At 38.8% G+C, this 15430-nt stretch overlaps 1 protein-coding gene across 1 annotated transcript in view; it reads right to left on the minus strand.

Moving 5' to 3' along the window:
• Positions 1-15384, minus strand: part of FBXL3 (F-box and leucine rich repeat protein 3) — a 30116-nt gene extending 14732 nt beyond the window's left edge. Inside the window, exons 1-4 of the mRNA XM_017854235.1 lie at positions 15012-15384; positions 9661-10009; positions 6819-6941; positions 3671-3842 (exon numbers count right to left, since the gene is read on the minus strand). Coding sequence (XP_017709724.1) covers positions 3671-3842; positions 6819-6941; positions 9661-10008 — 643 coding nt within the window. The 5' untranslated portion in view covers position 10009; positions 15012-15384. The remainder of the gene's footprint in view (positions 1-3670; positions 3843-6818; positions 6942-9660; positions 10010-15011) is intronic.
• Positions 15385-15430: the final 46 nt, after the last annotated feature.

A 15430-nucleotide genomic window follows, 5' to 3' on the forward strand; every position in this document is an offset into this window, starting at 1 on the left:
AAAAAAAAAAAAAAAAAAAAAAAAAAAAAAGATATTCAACATCATTAGTCAACAAGAAAATGTAAATCAAAACCACAATGAGTTTACACCCCGTAGGATGGCTATAATCAAAAAGACAAGTAAGTGTTAGAAGACACTGCTAGTGGATATGTGAAGTGGTACACAGCAGCTTTGGAAAACAGCCTGGCATTTCCTCGAATGGAGAGTTACTATATGATCACTAGGTATATACCTAAAGAGAAATTAAACCGTATGTCCACACAAGCAGCATTATTCGTAAGTCAAAAGGTAGATTTCCATTTATATGAAATGTCCAGAACAGACAAATCTATAGACACAGAAAATAGATTAGTGGTTGCGTAGGGATGGTTGGGATAGAGGTTTTGGGGGCAACAGCTAAGAGGTATATGGTTTCTTTTTAGAATAATAAAACGTTCTAAAATTGTGGGGATGCATGCACTACTCTATCAATATACTACAAGTCAATAAATTGTACATTTTAAATGAGAATTGTGAATTATATACCAATAAAGCTGTTACAAAGCTGGTGATTAGTGGTGGTAAACTCATAGAACTCATTTGGAAAAAAAAAAAACAACATGGCAAAAGCACAAAACACAAAGACCCTTTGTCCTAGGACTTCCACTTCTTAAGAATGTACCCTAAGTAAGAAATTAATACAAGCAAACTGCTATAATCCAATTTTTTTTTAAATCACAGCAAAAAAGGTAAAAACAAGTGTCCAACCTTAGAACTATAATGCAATGTTGGCTTATCAACAAGGAAACTAAGTAACTAAATGTTCATTAGTTCAACCTGATAATTAATATTAAGAAAGCAACAGGCATACTAACCTAGAGGTCCAGTTACAGACAATTATAACAACTATACGAAAAGGAAAAAAATTGATTAAATGTTCAGTGAGGAAAGTAGAATACAGTCCCTAATTTCAACTCAGAAAAACTGTCCAAATATGCAAAACATAGACAGAAAATATGTAAATATGAAATTTCAACTGAAATGCGGTTATACTCTTCAAATAAAAAGTATTGCAAGTATTCTTTCTTTTTTTTGAGACGGAGTCTCGCTCTGTTGCCAGGTAGGAGTACAGTGATACAACCTCGGCTCACCACAACCTCCGCCTCCCGAGTTGAAATGATTCTCCTGCCTCAGCCTTCCAAGTAGCTGGGACTATGGGCGCACGCCACGACGCCCAGCTAATTTTTGTATTTTTAGTAGAGATGGGGTTTCACCATGTTGGCCAGGATGGTCTGGATCTCTTGATCTCGTGATCCGCCTGCCTCAGCCTCCCAAAGTGCTGGGATTAACAGACGTGAGCCAACGCGCCCGGTTGTATTAAAAAGTATTCTTTCTCTTCCCTTCCTTTCCTGAAGTACTAGTCCAAAAGTCACTATGAAACCAACTTTGCAAAATTATGACCATGAAAGAAATCAGACCTAACCGACCCTATCTTGCTTCTAACCCTTAAGCTGCCCTTGTTCATTCCTGGGCGTAGGCTAAGCTAACTTTGGGAAGGAATTCAGTTCATGGTTTGACTCTGAAACAAAACTGGTAACAGCCCTTTCATGAAAAGACCCCTCCTTCTTGTGTGGGGTCCAGTATGCCTTTGCAGGACTTTCAAACTAGCTACAAGATTAGAAACTACAATGTGGGGGTCATGAAGCCTCTGGCTCCAAGAATGTGAACCTCCCCAAATTGCTCATGGCAATAACATCATTATTGTAAAACCTAAGAACAGTGCTTGACATATTTTGTAAACCCTGTACTAGATGAATCAGCTGACACCATCCAGACTGGTAATCTGGCTCAACCAGTTCTGCCATGGCACCTAGGAACAGAAGACATTAAGAAAACCTAACTTTGACCCCTTATGATTCCATCTCCAAACTGACCCATTAGCACTTCCCAAGCCCCTACCTGCCAAATTATCTTTAACAATTCTGATCCCCAAATGCTCAGGGAGACTGATTTGAGTAACAACAAAACTCCAGTCTCCTGCACAGCCGGCTCTGTGTGAATTACTCTTTCTCCATTGCAATTCCCATCCTGATAAATCGGTTCTGTCTGGACAACCGGCAAGGTGAACTCACTGGGCAGTTACAATTAAGTGGGATGAGGTAAGCTTATACTATACTATCAGAACTGTTGTGTATATTTAATAAAAATGAACACAGGATATACCAGAATAAAGAGAACTATGAACTCTCAGTTTTATAGAGAAATCAGAGACATAAAGACTCATACAATGTGGTAAATGTTAGCAAAAACGTTCAGAGTGTTCTGGAAATACACAGGTGGGAAATCTCAACCAGAAAGGAGAAGTTCCCTTCTTCTCCTATGTTGACAGGCGCGTCAACATAGATCACATCTAAGCTGAACTCTGAAGCCTGGGCTGGCTGCAGTTAGCAAGGTGAAGTTAAAACATTTGAGCAAGTATTCCACAGGATAAAGTGTACCGAGCAACCACAAACAAAGGTACAAACAAAAATCTGTAGTTCCACAGGACCCAAGTAAAGTTCCACGCGAGCGACCAGCAAGAGACAAGTGGAGGTCAAGATACAAAGGACCTTGTACACTATGAAGCCAGGAAGCACAGACTTTATTCTGAGAGCAGAGCTATACGGTAAATAAAAAAATGTAATAAAGGTCATAAAAGAACTGCCAAAGCCTATTCTTAACTTCTGGTTTATAATAGCTTCAGTGGTAATCTGTAAGTGGCAGAACAGCTAAGAAAATACAACCACAGACCTAGCCATTCTCATCACCAAGAGCCTCCTGTGGGAGAAAAGAGAATGAGCAAGGAGACTTGGGAGAATGAGCAAGCAATCTCCATCTAAAATGGAATCATTTCTTGGGAGAAGGCTGACCTTTACCAATGCAAGAAGGTTGGAAGTGTTTTGTAAAGATCAAAGATTTGACACTATCCCTTAAAGAACAGGTTTCCCAACTAACACAGCTAAAGGATCAGCAAACATGTCAATAGTGGGAGGAGTCAGGAATGAAGCAGCAGATAGCAGTATATATAATATAGTAGTAGGGTTTACACACTCTTTTCAATACAAACCACCTGGAATTTAAATAATCTCAAACTGAATAATTCAGTAATGCTCAGAAAATCCTATATAAGAGAAACTGGAAAGAGCTTTTATAATGCTCTTCTCCCATTTGATGGGTTCTTGGCTCCAAAATTCAACTTAGGAAAAACACCATCTTGCAAAATGTAAGGCTACCACTTAGTACAACTCTTCTCCCTCTACATAGTGAGAAGAAAACCAATTATGCGACTGCTATGACTCAAAACCTACCCTATTAGCTCAACTACAATGAGAAAAAATTCTACTGTACTTAATAGGACACCTCAGGCTGACCTCATACTGTCCTTTCCTCTTTTTCTCCTGTTCATTTTCTGGCATGTGCTATTCATAAATTTACCAAATAAGATTAGAAAATAAGCTGAAAGCCAGTGTCTAGGCTAGTAACATATGCTATTCTATTACTTATGCTATCCTATTACTACATTAGAAATATTTTAAAGAGATGAAGCAGTCGTATTAATCCACCTTTAAGGTTAATGATCATAGTTTTTTCTAATTTGATGAACATATCAATGCATTTTACTAAAATGTGTCTAGCAAAAAACACAACAAACCTGCTGGAGAGACATGAGGACAGCTGCTCATTTTCAACAGCTTGAGGGTATCACTGTTGTTGGCCACTAGTACTTTGAGAGATGGATCATCTACTGGAGTATCATCTATCTTAAGCGAAGACAGGGATTTGGAGTTTACGAACACAACTGTCAGTGCAGAGATAAAGTGAGACTGAAAAGCAAAAAAAAAAATTATTTCAATTTTTAGGAATGAGAATTGAGGGGTTTCCTAGTACTACAGTTTATCTGAGTCATAATGACATTAATATTTTGTAAATGTTTTAGGGGCGGCACCCCTTCACTCTGTTGTTGGGAGTATGGCAAAAGAGGTGACTATCTGTTATCTTTGAGAAGAGCCTATTTATGTGTAGGGGAAAAAAAACATTTCAAGCCTCAGAATAAGTGTCTCTAAATTGGAGAAACCACTGGTAAGTAAAAAGAGGAATTCTGGAACCAGGGATGAGAATCTCTCTCAGCCGTATCTGGAAACCCTAGTGTTTTATAAAACTAAACTGCATTTCTTTTCTGTTTGATAGTTATGCCCACTAAACAGTAACTATTAACACCATCATTAAAAATTAATATAATAATTTATTTAAAATCTGAGACTCATTTGAGATATGAAAACTCACAGAAAATTTGATTCTAAAACAATCAAAATCATACTTACAATTCCAAGTTTAAAATTCCTTCAAATGTTATCTACAATATTTTCAAGTCTTCTATTTTAATGTATTTTGATCCACAAAAGCACTAAAGAAATCATTCATCATGTATCATATATATGTATATATGTACATACATATGTGTGTATAAACACATACACACACACGTATATATCTGTTGGACAGAATTTGACCTAAAGGAATCGATGTAGGCAAACAGGAATTAAAGCATTCTCAAAGTATGCAGCTCTCAATCGGAGCTCAGATACGAGTTGAAACCACTAGGCAAAGAATCTAGGAGAGTAAAGAAAGGCTAATACATGGTCCAACATATTCCTCTCTACAAAACCAACTTCATGCTCCAGTTAGTTTTATAAATTCTCTACAGGAGTGAAAAAGAATGAGGGCAGGCTAAGAGCCAAGAAAGTATAATGAAACATTACCTTTTTTTTTTTTTTTGAGACAGAGTATTGTTCTTGTCACGCAGGCTGGAGTGCAGTGGCACCTCCTTAGCTCATTACAACCTTGAAATCCTGAACTTAAGCAATCCTGTTTCATCCTCCCTAGTAGCTAGGACTACAGGTGTGAGCCACCATGCACAGCTAACTTTTTTTTTTGGTAGAGATGGATCTTGCTATGCTGCCCAGGCTGATCTCGAACTCTTGGCCACAAGGGAACCTCCTGCCTCGGCTTCCCAAAGTGCTCGGATTATAGCTGTGAGCCACCACACCCAACCAAAACACTATCTTCTTGGTCATAATTCCCTAATTTACTTTTTCCCTACTGTGATTAAACAACTGGTTAACTACTTAGATTTTGATTAAGTAACTATTTAACTACTTAAATGTTAACATCTTTCTCCTAATATTTTCATATCAAACTCAATTATATCTTGTACAAACATATTTCATGTTGCAGTCTAATGACTGCATCACTGACGTCTTTTCCCATTTCCCCAATTTAGCTCTGGTCAAAAACATTTCTTCTATGTTCTCTTCAGTTCTCTCAAGATTTCCAAAATATTACAACGCCCTATTTCAATCTTCTACCAAAGCCATAAAAGGAAAAGAAAAAAAGAAAAACAGTATTAAGTATTCTAGACTCACTTAATAAGGAAAGAAGCATTCTTTCCATTAGCTCCATTCATGGTTCCCAAATTAGTACTAGATATAAGCATAATGGTAAGAAAAAAAAGAAAATTATGTTCAACATATCTTTTAATATGGTATTTTTATATATACCATATGAGTCAGTATGTACATTTGTATTTTAGCTATGGTAGGTACACTAAAAATCAATTCAGATTGTTTCATTTCCCATTTGAAGCTTGAAGGTGGCGCTATACCATGTAACTAGTATTTCTTAGAGTGAGTTTCCTTAACCATCTTAATCAGAATCACCTGGACTGCTCACAGGAAGAGGAGACTTAGAATCACCCCGAATTTAAAAAAGGGATACAAATCCAAAATTTAGGAGGCTATTCATAAGATTTTTACACATTAAGTCGGAGTACCATGCTGATCTAACTTCTGTACTTAGGATCTTAAAATATTAAGATAATTAGATTCTCCTGCCCATTTCCCTTATTTTATACATGAAGAAAAACATTTTATCTCAAAATATACATATGTAATGAAAATGTTTCAAAATCAATTAAGACTTTGACATCAACTGGTGATTTATTTGGTACAGACATTCTACTGAAACAACCACTTGGGTTATATATTCAATTCAGTTATATTCCGTCCTCAATCATCCCAGTATATTACCAGGTACTTAAAAGGATGTCTGTATTTTAGTTTTCAGTGTCTTCTGGGGAAAAAACTATCAATTATTGTTGGATACTAACCTACTAACCATTAGCTAACATACTCAGATACCTTTACCACCTTTCTAAAAATGTACCCTTCTTATTTTTGTATTTTAAGAGAATAGTTGTGAGAGAGACACGATCTCTGATTATGTGCAGGATCACGTTAGAATATATATATGAAGATATGTTAACTTTTCACCCAAATAAAGGATGTCTTTAAGTCTGTAAATTAATCTAAACTGTGCTGATACTAACCTTGGTCAAGATTAAATCTTTGATTTGCCAAAAGATTTTACAAGCTAGACCTGCTCTCAATACTGGCACACTCTACTTTTGATTCTAACATCACCAATCTGCTCTGGAAGCCCCAAAATGAGTATCTATGTGTCCCTTTTTTTCTAATATGGTTGACTCTGTTTTACTCACTGAATTTCTTTTAATACTTCCTATAGACGCCTCTGTAAATTTCTTTAACCATACCAATTTAGAAGTACGGTGATTTAAAAAAAAAAAGCTTAAAAAATACTATTTCTTTTCATTCTAAATAGTACCTGATTTTCCATTATGTATATATATTACTTTCCTTATACCCACACTGTCAATACAAAAAAAAAGTTAGACTTTCACCGGATTTCTCAGTAATAGAAAATAAAACAAGAAGACCAGATACCTTTGGTAAATCCATAAAGCTTGGTCGAGCAGTGGAAATAAGTCCAAGTGTTTTTAAAGAGCAATTCACAAGTTGCGACAGTATATCACAAGCTGCTTCAGCTGATTCCTTGCTGCTGTCCACCTTAGAAAAGAAACACCATTACTCATGTATATTTTATTGTCTTTTTACTTTTTTCCCCAAATACCCAGACTTCAAGATTACTCATGTAAATATTTATATTTCTCTGTACACATATTCGTTTCATAGAAGTATCATTACTAGTTTATTGCATTATAACTTAAAGAACATTCTTTCTATCATCCACCCTCCACCCTCACCTCCAACTTTAGCCTTTTCTGAGTCTCTCTGAAAAAGTAGAAGGGCAATTGTCAAGTCAAGACCTAGCTTTCATTATAAAAGACATATTTAATGTTGGCTTTTACACTGATTTATTCCAAAGTGACTGTATAAACTAATGGAGTAAATCAATTTATAGTCTTTAAAAAATAATTATGTATTTGGTAGTGGATCACATAACAGATGTAAATACAGGCTCTATGGTATGCACTAGAAACTGAGTATTTACTCAAAATGTACATGTGTATCACAACCTGGGATTCATTATTAATGTTATCAATGGAAAGATGAATGTGAAGTAAAATGAGTGTACTGGACCAGTCAGGCATGAAAATCTAAACTAAGTAAGAGATAGCTATTCTCACACATACTTCTGCAAAGACATTTCCTAAGGGAAGGATAACAGGGCCAAAAAAATCCCTCAAGGATGTAAAAGGAGTTCATCCATCAAAAGTTAGTTGTTGCCTGGGAAACACCTTAAAACAATAGTTAAAAGGATATTATTAATTTCCAGATTCATATACAGTACTTTATCCCAAAAATGTTGAGTGGATGGTAAAACTAATGTGCTAATTATATTAGTTTCAGACACAGAATCAACATCACCTGGGAACTTGAATGGGAACAAATGTTGATACCCAACCCAGACCATCTGAATCAGAAACTGTTGGGGGGAGGGTCAAGCCCTCCAGGTGATTTTGATGCACATAAAGTTATAGAACCTCTCTTCTAGAATAAATATTCTAACTATAAGCCTCCTTGGTCTACAATTGGTGAAGACTATCAGGAGAGCCCAGAAGAATCCTGTGATGTGACTCTTTTTTGTAAATCAGAAATTATTTCCTCAGGGGAAAAAAAAACCCTAATAAAATGTTAAAACTTTTGCACAAATGATTTTATGAGGGTTATACTAGATACACCTGAATTATATCACAGGGCTGTAAAAGAATAAAAATGACCCAGCAAATCTACTAGGTGGAACTGGACTTTAAGACCTATCAGAGGAATGTATTATACACATCTTTGTGTATGATTTACCATTAGAACACTCTTAGACAACTCAAAGATAACTAAAACCAAACAGAAACCTCTTCAGCCTTCTTCCCTGGGGGTATGGGGATGAGTCCTGAATTTTTGTTTGATCCCCTTGCCCTTACCCCCAGTTAGGATCGCAAGATAATATACTAGACATCCAATTAAATTTCAGGTAAACAACAGATTTCTTTTTTTAGTATTAAAGATGTCCCAAACATTAAACGGGATGTAACTATACTAAAAATCATTGATTATCTGAAATTCAAATTTAAATACTCATCTTACATTTTTATTTGTAAAACCTGGCAATCAGTGGCCTAAGTGCCTTTGTGCGTTTTTCTGGGAAAAAAGGTGAAAACATATCCAACCATTCCCATCACCAATTCTCTCCTCCTCCTTGGACACACATGGGAGAATAAGCAGGTAATCTCCATCTAAGAGGAAATCACCTTCTTCAAGGGAAGACAAGATTTTAGTTATGGCCAGAAGCTCTGGGTTAAGAACTATTGTTTTGCCTAGGTTTAGCCTGGACTGTTCAGCAATTGCTATATCCAGGTAAATCAAGTATTCATGCATTGTTTTTTTCAATAAGTTATTTACCACCACAAAATCTGGTGTTTAAAGATTCAGTAAACATGCCCATATTTCATTTTATTCATTACCCAAAACAAAACATGACAAGCCTCACACAAACCACTGTGATTTTTCATTTTAAATAGAGACAAGGTCTCGCTCTGTCACCAAGGCTGGAGTAAAGCCGCACAATCATAGTTCACCGCAACCTCAAACTCCTGGGCTCATGCAATTTTCCCACCTCAGCCTCCTGAGAAGGTGGGACTATGGGACTACAAGTGCGCACATCCAGCTATGATTTCTTAAATTATTCTGGATATCTCAAAAAGTCACCCACTTCATTTATCTCATCACTGCATGATTTCCAATACCTTCCTTCCAGCAACAAAAAGAAATAAACAGTGCCCTTTGGCATTCTTCCATGTACCTTTTTCTGTTTCTCTCTAAAATATATTCATCTAAATCTTCTACATAAAGTTTCTAAGCTTCCTTTTCATTTGAAGATCCCATTTCAAAAAGCATCAGTAACACTAAGTTCCTGTTAGACAGAAATAGCAACTAAGTTCTACTCAATTATAATCGCCCAATTTTATTTTATATTTCTTTTCCTCAAAATCGTTCACAATTCAATGTAATTCACAGCTTTATCAATGACTTATGCTTATTTAGTAGCTGCTTTTGCTGTTTTAAGAAATGATTAATAATTAACAGAGTAATTTAGCCCCATCAAATATAATAATTATTTTGTGACAGCTTCTAAGGTATACAATAATTCTAAATTTTAAGCATTTTCCCTGAAAAGCAAATATTTTAAAGGCATGAGAAGATGTACTGGTTTAGGAAACAAAAGCCACTAAAAATACTTATTTTTTAAAAGAAGGATTTAAAATATTACCTTGAAGCTGACATATTGTAGATGGTTTGAATGTCTTTTAATAATCTGTTTGATCAGCTCTGGATGGGTAGCTTTCAAGTAAGATGTAGCTGGCTGATTCAGTTCAAATTCAAAACATCTCCACAAGTCAGGCATGTGAAATACCTGGTTCCAGTTGCGGCAAACTTGTGAAGCATGAGCCCGGTCAAGAAGAGGCAAATACTTAAATACTTGGAGAATAATGTCCTGAAGGAGATTACCCCAATCACAAGTCTGAGAATGCTCATTTGTAGTCCTCAGTTTCTTGGATTTCTCTGTAGTTCCTTCTTCTGATGAATTACGGTCACTATCTCTTCCTCCTCGTTTCATCCTATTCCGAAAAATGCATCAGTTTTTTTCCTACTCAACTTTTGAATAGAAATAAACTCAAAATTCATTCTTCTGTCACTGAGATGTGTGTTTATATACATAAACACAAATATGCGGAAAAACTGGATCAGTAATTCAAGAATACCAAAACAAACTATTTTGAAAATGCCAATGAAAGCCAACAATGGTTTATAAATTTTATACTTTTTTGGCATATGTTTTTAAACATTTACATTTATCAGTATAATATACTACATGGGAGAAAGATCATTATGGTTTTGAAACTACGCTAAGAATTTATATTTCAAAAGTTGTGGTCAACTTAACTAAATGAATATAAAAGGGAACCTATAGTGATACTTTGTAAAGGTTTCTTAAAAGTCATCTAAGGATATTTGTTCCTGAATTTGAGGCCGACCAGGGTCCCAAGAACCTCCAGAGAGGATGTTAATTAAGTAGCCAACAGATGTTCCACATTTAATGATCTATACAGGGGTCCTGTGGTTCTGGTCTGAGGACCAGAACTGGGCCCCATAGCAGGAAGTGAGCAAGCTTTACAGCCTGAACTCCTCCTGTCAGATCAGCAGCTATATTAGATTCTCATAGGAGTGCGAACCTTATTGTGAACCATCCATGTGAGGGATCTAGGTTGTGTGCTCCTTATGAGACTCTTAATGCCTGATGATCTGAGGTGGAACAGTTTCTTCCTGAAACCACCCCCTGCCACAGACAGGCACTGGGCTATGTGTTACCTGCCAGACATTTCTAACTCTGTCTAAAATAAGCAAAACCACCCCAGCTATGAATTGTTTGGTTTGGAATGTAGCTGCTTCTTCAAACACACCACTTACTATTGCACTGTTTTCCCCAAGTTGTGTTTCTGAATTATACCTATTTGTTTATTCTATGTATTCTTAGCACTTTCATTCCATTAGTTTCTTTGAAAGATAGTTTTTTCATGGCAAAACAGTTTTATGGTTAAAGAGCATGGGCTCTGGAACCAAGCTCCTTGGGTTTGAATTCTGGCTCTACCTCTCACTGGCTATGTGGCTTTGAGCAAATTACTTGATATTCTTGTGCTTCAATTTGCAAAATGAGTTTAATAAAACATAGGGTTTCTGTGAGAAATGCAATATTATTAAGGTTTTTCAAAGGGGAGATATGACTGTTGTATAGGAAAGCAGTCCAGCATTAACGACATTAAAGTATACAACACGCTAAAAACCGGGGTTACCACCCAGAAGGCAGAGAATGATTCATTCATTCATTCATTGTGTTCACTCATTCATTCAAGATGGGGTCTCACTCTGTCACCCAGGCTGGAGTGCAGTGGCACAATCATGGCTCACTGCAGCCTTGACCTCCTGAGATCAAGCAATCCTTCCACTTCAGCCTCCAGAGTATCTGCATGCACCACCACACCCGACTCTATTTTTGCTTTAAAATCGACTCTATTTTTGCTTTAAAATCGAGAGAAGGAGAGGGAGAGAAGGGGAGGGGGAGGGGGGGGAGATAGAGAGATTGTGTGTGTGTGAGAGAGAGAGAGAAAGAGAGAGCGAGAGAGAGACAGCAAGCAAGCTTGTGTACGAGAAAACACACCCTGGAAGCAGACTCACTGAATTATTATAGTAACTAACAGTAGATGGCAGATCACAGGTAATTTTTTTTCTTGCAAACATCTTTTCCCTTTTTATGTTTTACACATTTCTTTTACTATCAATGCATTACTGTGTAATTAGATTTTTTAAAAGGTCTTGTTTTGATTTGTTTGTTGGAAACGTAGAGCAGGCTCTAAACTAAATGGCTGCAGACCACTCACTGGTATTTAGTTTAGAGCCTGTAATACTTTTGTTTCTAGAGAACAGTTCTGGCAGGGTAGTGGTTTTGATCTAAACTTGGGGTCACAACCTTTCAGAAAGATGGCTTGTTGCTCCAACTCTCTTCTGGCCTATCAGCATAAAAAAATTTCTCATTCCTGTGTGAGATGAAGGATATGCATATGCATTACTGTGAAAGAGATGTTTCTGCAGACTTTCTCCATCCAGTACCTCGCAAAACTTGTGAGAGAGGATTGAGGGCTGGAGAGTAAAAACAGAATGGCAGAGGCCTCTGACCTTAATGCCATGAAAGTCAGTCTAAGACGTCTTAGCATTATGTGCAATCAACTGCCCATTCTTCACTGCTCCTATTCCCAACTATGTAAATAAAATATATTACATATACCCTACTGATCAGGGAGAGAACAAGAACACAGAATGACAGAGGTGACAGCAAGAAGGTAGTTTGATGGAAAACTGGAAATTTTATGTGTAACTCTGAGAATAGATTTTTTTTTATAAGTTTAGAGAAAAGTGTATAATCTACACTGTAATCTTTAATATTGTCTCTTCTAATAATAATCCCTCACTAGAGGTTGAGGTAACACTGTCATTATGACCCATTTTTCTGCTTTAACTTACCCTGAAGGCTTATTTTAATTTTAGTATATAAAATTTGGGTCAAAGAACAAAGTGTTTGCTATCCAGAGCTTATAATTTCTCTTCTGACCACCTAAAACTACTCACAATTTTGAGATACAGAGATTCAAAAAAGAATGACAGTCTTCGTGATTTCTACACCTTATTATAGAATACTGATTGCCTGTTTCTGGAGAACAATCTTCTAAAACCAGAACTAGACAACTTAAAGACGGAATGATTCATTTTACTTGAGAGTATATGGAGATACATATATATATATATATAAAAAGGTAGCCTTATTCACATAATAATCTTTGCTAATAAATACCTTGCTGGTCCTAAAAATAGAAACTTTCTTTTGTCTATTATAGTACTGTTTTAAATAAAATGTACTTAAATACCTTTCCAAGTTCAGGTTAAAGAAGTTGACAAAATTTTTTTTAACAGTATGCAACACTAAGGGACAGTATCTCTTGATCTAGTTATAAAAACACTATATGATCACCAAAACATATTTTAAGCACTTACCAGTTTACAAATAGCTGAGTTAAGTCTGTAAATTGTCATATGTAATATGTCTATGTCACAATTACAGTGCAATAAGCAATGGAAAAAAATCTAAGGCCAAATTCCAATAAAAACAGCCTCTGGACTATCCTCATTTTTGTATGAAAATAACAGGAGTGAGTGGACACTTAATAAAATTTTACATGTCAATTTTCCAAGTTGGTTTCCTTTATGTATGAAAAAATTTACACTACTTTAACAGTATCTTATTAAATCTACTTACACATGAAACTCTGCTATACAGAAAATTAAACATCTCAGAGCATCTTCCAGGCTGCAAACAATTTACATCAATGGACCCTATAATTCCTATTTTTGTCAAAGTGAAAACACCTCTCATCTTTGAACAGAAGTGTGGAGGACCAAGCTGTACTATAAAAAGTCAATGAGACTTTCTAGATTCTAGAAATCTAGAGCACCAAAACTAGGCCTCTTCAGGACTCTGGCAGTTTAATTTTCTGCAAAGTTTCTAGGCCCCAAATAATGCAACTTAGGCCACCAGAGCTTTTGGTGAGGGACTAATATGACTACAAATTGCTAAATAGCAAACTATTGAGGAAAGACCACAGGCTAGCTGAGCAGCACAAGGAGTCAGTGAGCTAACTCTATGTTCCATAAACTTTGAAGTGGGCACCGTGGGCCACGCCTGTAATCCCAGCACTTTGGGAGGAGAAGGCAGGTGGATCGCTTGAGCTCTGCAGTTCGAGACCAGCATGGGCAACACGATGAAACCCATCTCTACAAAAAATACAAAAATTAGCAGGGCATGCTGGCCCACGCCTGTAGTCTCAGTTACTAGGGAGCTTGGGGTGGGAGAATCGCTAGAGCCGAGATCGCGCCATTGCACTCCAGCCTGGGTGACAAAGTGAGTCCCTGTCTAAAAAAAAAAAAAACTTTGAAAGAAGCAGTCAACTTCATCATTAGATGAAGACCGAAAGTGAACAGCTAGCTGTGTCCATCGTTGTATTAGGCACTTTTACACTGGCCATGCAGTAATTTTAAATGCCCATTTGTAGTTAACTCTAAAAAGCCTATTTTGGCATCACAGTTCCTTTCTGTTCTGCTTTTACTAATATCAAACTAATATGCATTCTTCGGCTGAAATACAAGAATAAAACACTATAAAGAGGTTAACTCACAACTAAATGGTTAGAGAGCACACAGTGGCGAAAATGTGTCCACAGGTCACAGAGATAAACTGATAGTTGATGGTACTTTTATAAATATTTCAGAGATAACAGAAACTAAGTTACCTTTTTTTCAAGTTAGAAAAGGAGGATTCTAATTAAAACATCTGGGTCACTCAACTGGACATCATTAGCAACGACGAAATAAAAATGATCTCTCCCACCTCTCAGCTTGGAGATACAGACCATTTACTGGGCTGCTTCCTGATCCCTGTCTGCCACTCCACCTAAAGGACTGCCCACGCCAAAGGCAGGCGCGCAGCCGCTCAAGTTGACCAAGTTTTTCGCCTGGCTAAGCGGCGGGGGCGTCCCCCCCTCCCTGCGCCACCTCCCGACTAGCTTCCCCTGACATTTCTCATGCGCCCCACCCTGGGCACTTTGACATTTCAGTGTCTCATTGCTCAAGCTCCCAGCACCGGCGTAGCCGACGCCGGGAGAGCCCCACACAGTGCAAGTTCCACGATGCCTGTCACCAGCCCGCGCCAAGGGTCATAAAGCCAGGCAGGAGCCGCGGCTAGCCCCGGAGCGGCGGCGTCGCCGGCAGGCTGCAGGCGGCCGCCGCACACGCACCACGCCTTGTTGACGTGTTTGGAAGCAAGCACGGAGGGGAAACGCCTCCAAGCAAGCTCCAAGGTCTGGGTGCCGCGCCCCGCGCCACGCCCGGCACTCCTGAGGAGCAGCCAGCGCGCGCCCCGGCCCCCGCGCCCCTTCGGCCCGCCCACAGACGGTCCGCGGTCCCTCCCCAGCCCCGCCGTCGCAGTGGGGCTCGGCCCTGTCCCTCCGCCGTTACCTGCTGCCGGGGGCGGCTTCCCCTACACACCACCCCGTGCTCCGGGGACGGCGGCGGCCGCAGGTCCCGCGGCTCTCACATGAGGCGCCCCTGGCCCCCCGCTTCGCGCTCCCGCGGCCGCGGCCCCCCGCGCTTCGCCCGCATCTGAGGCGCTGGTCCCGCGGAGGGCGACAACGCGGCTCCACCTTTGCGGCTCTGGCTGCCCAGAGAGAAGCCTTCCTTCCCAGTCCCACGCTGTCTGCGCCTTGTTCAGGGACCCCCGGCGCCGCGACAGACTACCTCAGCGAGCGGCTGCCACCGCGAATGCTTCCTGCGCCTCTGCTACAGACAGCGAGTCTAAAATGGCGCCCAGGGCTCGCGGCCGCGCGCTTCGCCGGCGCGTCCCGGCCGGAGGGGGCGGGGAGGGGGCGGGGAGGAGG

Source organism: Rhinopithecus bieti, unplaced genomic scaffold (genome assembly GCF_001698545.2).
Source record: "Rhinopithecus bieti isolate Rb0 unplaced genomic scaffold, ASM169854v2 scaffold_36004, whole genome shotgun sequence".
NCBI classification, from domain to species: Eukaryota; Metazoa; Chordata; class Mammalia; order Primates; family Cercopithecidae; genus Rhinopithecus; species Rhinopithecus bieti.